Genomic DNA, 3566 nt, shown 5'->3' on the forward strand with positions numbered 1-3566 from the left:
GCATCGCCATCCTCAGGACAGCTCCTCAGACTTCAGCCCAACCGCCCCACCCTTTCCACTGGACACTACTACCAAGGTCCCTTAGCCCGGAGCTGTTAACTTCTCCCATTTTCTCTCTCCGGAGCCCTGAACGCCACCCCTATTGTCTCCATACACACCTTGACACCTCATATCAGACATGCCACCTTCCCCACACTACAGACCACCTCCCACCACCACTACCACCAATGGTGCCACCGCATCTGCACTCTCTGTGTGGCTCCTTCCCCTCCCCCACGGGCATCTCCATCACCTTCCCCACTGGCTCTGCTCCGAGGGATTTCCCCTGCCCTTCCCTCCTCCCTCCCCCAAACGTACTGGGACGGTTTTTTTTTTTTACCTACTTTATTGTTATGGCTTCCCCCCCTCCCCAACTCAGGTTATGAGGACCCAACATCGACCTGTATTGCTCCGGTCCCTCATTCCTCCTTAGGCATCCCCTAAGGGATGGACCCTCTTTTGTACCTCACTACCTAACCATCAGGCCCCCAGCCTGGACTGCGGTAGTGGTTGTGGTTGGCTGCAGAAGTGGGGGGGGGGGAAGAGGAGAGAGAGAGACTCTGAGAGAGAGACAGAGACACAGAGAGAGAAAGAAGAAAGAAAGGGAGAGGGGAGGGGGTTCTGTGCAGATGCTGCAGTGTCTGCTGTCCACACCCTTCCCCCACCTTCTGGCTTCAGCCCCACCCAGTTCTTCAGACCCTTGTGCTGGAAAGGTCTTAGAGGTATAGGTAGAGTAGGGTGGGGACCGAGAAAGATTCCCTTTCTCTGCAGTGAAGGGACAGACCGGATGTAGCGAAGGCCAGGAGGAGCATTAGCGGGAAACAGAGCCTGAGCCCATAAGCAAGCTTGGGCCCCTCCCTTTCACACCCCCAGCAGAGTTGCCTTGTCTAGAAGGGAATCAAACCTAGCTCAGACTGAGTGCAGTCAGGCTTCTGAAAGAGTGTGGCTCTGCTCTGAGGCTGGCAGTTTGGAGCTGGAGTTCTGCCCTGGAGCCCTATCGTCTAGGCAGGACTGGTAGCCCAGTTCCTTCTCCCCACCCCCTTCCCCCAGCCCTCTTTACCAGCTTCACGTCTCTGCCACTCCCACATCTCAATTGTGGAAACTTCTCTCTACCCCCCCTCCCTAGGAAAAGGGGGCCCCCAGCCAATTCCCTTGTTATGTTTAGTTTAACCCATTAGCCTCCCCAGGTGTTATGGGGTTGGGAAAATGTAGCTTCTAGGTACCCTTATTCTCCTCCAGTGTTATGAGGATTCGTATGAGGAAGGAGAGGATTCCTCCTCCCAAGGAATGTGCCATGCCTCACCCCAGCAGCTGTGACTGCTACCTCCCACACAAAGGGAGACATTAGAAAACAAAGGGGCTCCTGTGCTGCCTGGGCCTTGACCCTGTAAGAAGTTACCACTGTCCCCCCATTCTCTATACCCCTGAATTGTCTACCAGGAGTCTTTAATGGAAGTGAAACTACATGTCCCTCTGTCCCCACCCTACTCAATAACAACAAAAAAAACCGTACACTGTCAGTGGGCATCATGGCATACAGGCATATACAAGTACTTCCTGTCCCATGCTGATACCACAGTCACAGGCATAAACCACAGACAGAGGAAAGTTCTTCTAATTCAGGCATTCTTAACCTGGGGGTCCTTGGAGAGGAAAAAGTTACATCTTTATTTCAATGTACTTGCTTTACTTTGAATTTTGTTTATTTATTTATTTACTATGTATTTTATACTCTTTTTTTTTGCTTTTTTGGAGGGCAATTAAGGTTAAGTAACTTGCCCAAAGTCATACAGCTAGTAAATGTGTCAAGTGTCTGAGGCTGGATTTGAACTCAGATCCTCCTGATTCCAGGGCTGGTGCTCTATTCACTGCGCCACCTCGCTGCCCCCTATTTTATGCATTTTTTAAAATTTTGAGAAGAGGTCCATAAGGCATCACTAAGACTTCCAGAGGGGCCCACATTACAGAAAAATGTTAAGAATCCCTGGTCTCAGTGGTCCAAATGTGTGTGTTCTTCCTTTTGTCCAGGTCAGCTTCCCTGATGTAGAGAAGGTTGAATGGCTGAACAAGGTGAGTTTGCACATGGGGGGGGCAGATCCTCTCTGACCAGTTGCTGAGACTTTGATTTCCCAGCCAGCCTGGAGGGCATGTTGATCCCATCACTCCCAGTCCATAGCTAGTCTTGTCCCCAGAGTTTTCGTTGGGGAGGTAGCTATTTGGGGAAGTGGGTCCTCAGAAAGGAGCTGACTACATGAGGAAGAGACAAGGTGATCCTCCCCATGACTCCTCCTCTGTCATCCCAAGATTGTGGCCCAGGCCTGGCCCTTTTTGGGCCAGTATATGGAGAAGCTCTTGGCAGAAACAGTGGCCCCAGCTGTTCGGGCATCCAATACTCATCTACAGACTTTCACATTTACTCGTGTGGAACTAGGCGAAAAGGTGAGGTGAATGGCACGGGTCATGGAGCTAGGGAGGGTCTAATGTGGGGTCGGTGCACAGGGCACAGGTGGAACACTGCCTCATACCAAATGCCTATTGACTTCCATCTATTCCCTTCTCAGCCTTTGCGCATCCTGGGGGTCAAGGTTCACACTGGTCAGAACAAACAGCAGATCCTGCTAGACCTAAATGTCAGGTACCTTCTTCCCATCACCCCACTCCATTTGATCTATCCCTGGTTTCCCTCTTCCTAAGCTCCTTCCCATCACCCCACTCCATTTGATCTATCCCTGGTTTTTCTCTCTTCTCTTCCTAAGCTCCCCTAGCCCTTTTTTAGCTTAAATTCCTAATATTATTTGTTTCTTCTGCCTCTTCGTTTTCCTACCCATCAGCTATGTAGGTGATGTACAGATCGATGTGGAAGTAAAGAAATATTTCTGCAAAGCTGGAGTCAAGGGTATGCAGGTAAGTTATAGGTCAATATCCTCTATATTAGGGTATCTTAGTTCTAAGTTATGAGAGACTGTGAAGAAAGTAGAGGGTTGGAGTTGGGGGAGTCCTAGTTAAGTATGCTGGGTAGAAGCACGGGGTGTGATTAGGTAAACCATGATTAGGAGACTCTGGCCTTCTCTCTCTGCTCCAGCTACATGGCATCCTAAGAGTGATCCTTGAACCACTTATGGGAGACCTTCCTATTGTTGGGGCTGTTTCCATGTTCTTCATCCGACGTCCTGTAAGGAGAAATTGGAGGGGAAAGGGTAGGGTGGGGAGTGGGAGGAGAAGGGGGAGAAAGATGATGATCTATGGCTATAGAGAGGTGATCAGCCCTGGGACCTTCTTTCTTAAAGTATGCATGGTAAAACTAGCTGAAGAAGATCCCAGGGGCAAAAAGACCTGGGAAAAAGGGAATGGCCAGCTACCGTGTTTCCCCGATAATAAGACCTATCCCGAAAATAAGCCCTCCTCTTACTGTGTAAGATTCCTCTAAAATAAGCCCTCCCCCGAAAATAAGCCCTATTGAGATTGCTACTGTAGTGAAGGTGATCCCCTGCGCTACACGCTACATTACGGTACCCTCTGTATGCACC

The 3566-nt window shown here is 50.0% G+C and overlaps 1 protein-coding gene across 1 annotated transcript in view; it reads left to right on the forward strand.

Moving 5' to 3' along the window:
* ESYT1 (extended synaptotagmin 1) overlaps positions 1-3566 on the forward strand; it is a 19216-nt gene that overhangs the window by 629 nt on the left and 15021 nt on the right. The window contains exons 2-6 of the mRNA XM_069079190.1: positions 2068-2109; positions 2344-2478; positions 2601-2674; positions 2871-2943; positions 3122-3211. Coding sequence (XP_068935291.1) covers positions 2068-2109; positions 2344-2478; positions 2601-2674; positions 2871-2943; positions 3122-3211 — 414 coding nt within the window. The remainder of the gene's footprint in view (positions 1-2067; positions 2110-2343; positions 2479-2600; positions 2675-2870; positions 2944-3121; positions 3212-3566) is intronic.

The sequence above is a fragment of the Petaurus breviceps genome, unplaced genomic scaffold, assembly GCF_028583685.1.
Source record: "Petaurus breviceps papuanus isolate PSGF00001 unplaced genomic scaffold, PetGlider_PUasm1.0 154, whole genome shotgun sequence".
In the NCBI taxonomy this organism is placed as follows: domain Eukaryota; kingdom Metazoa; phylum Chordata; class Mammalia; order Diprotodontia; family Petauridae; genus Petaurus; species Petaurus breviceps.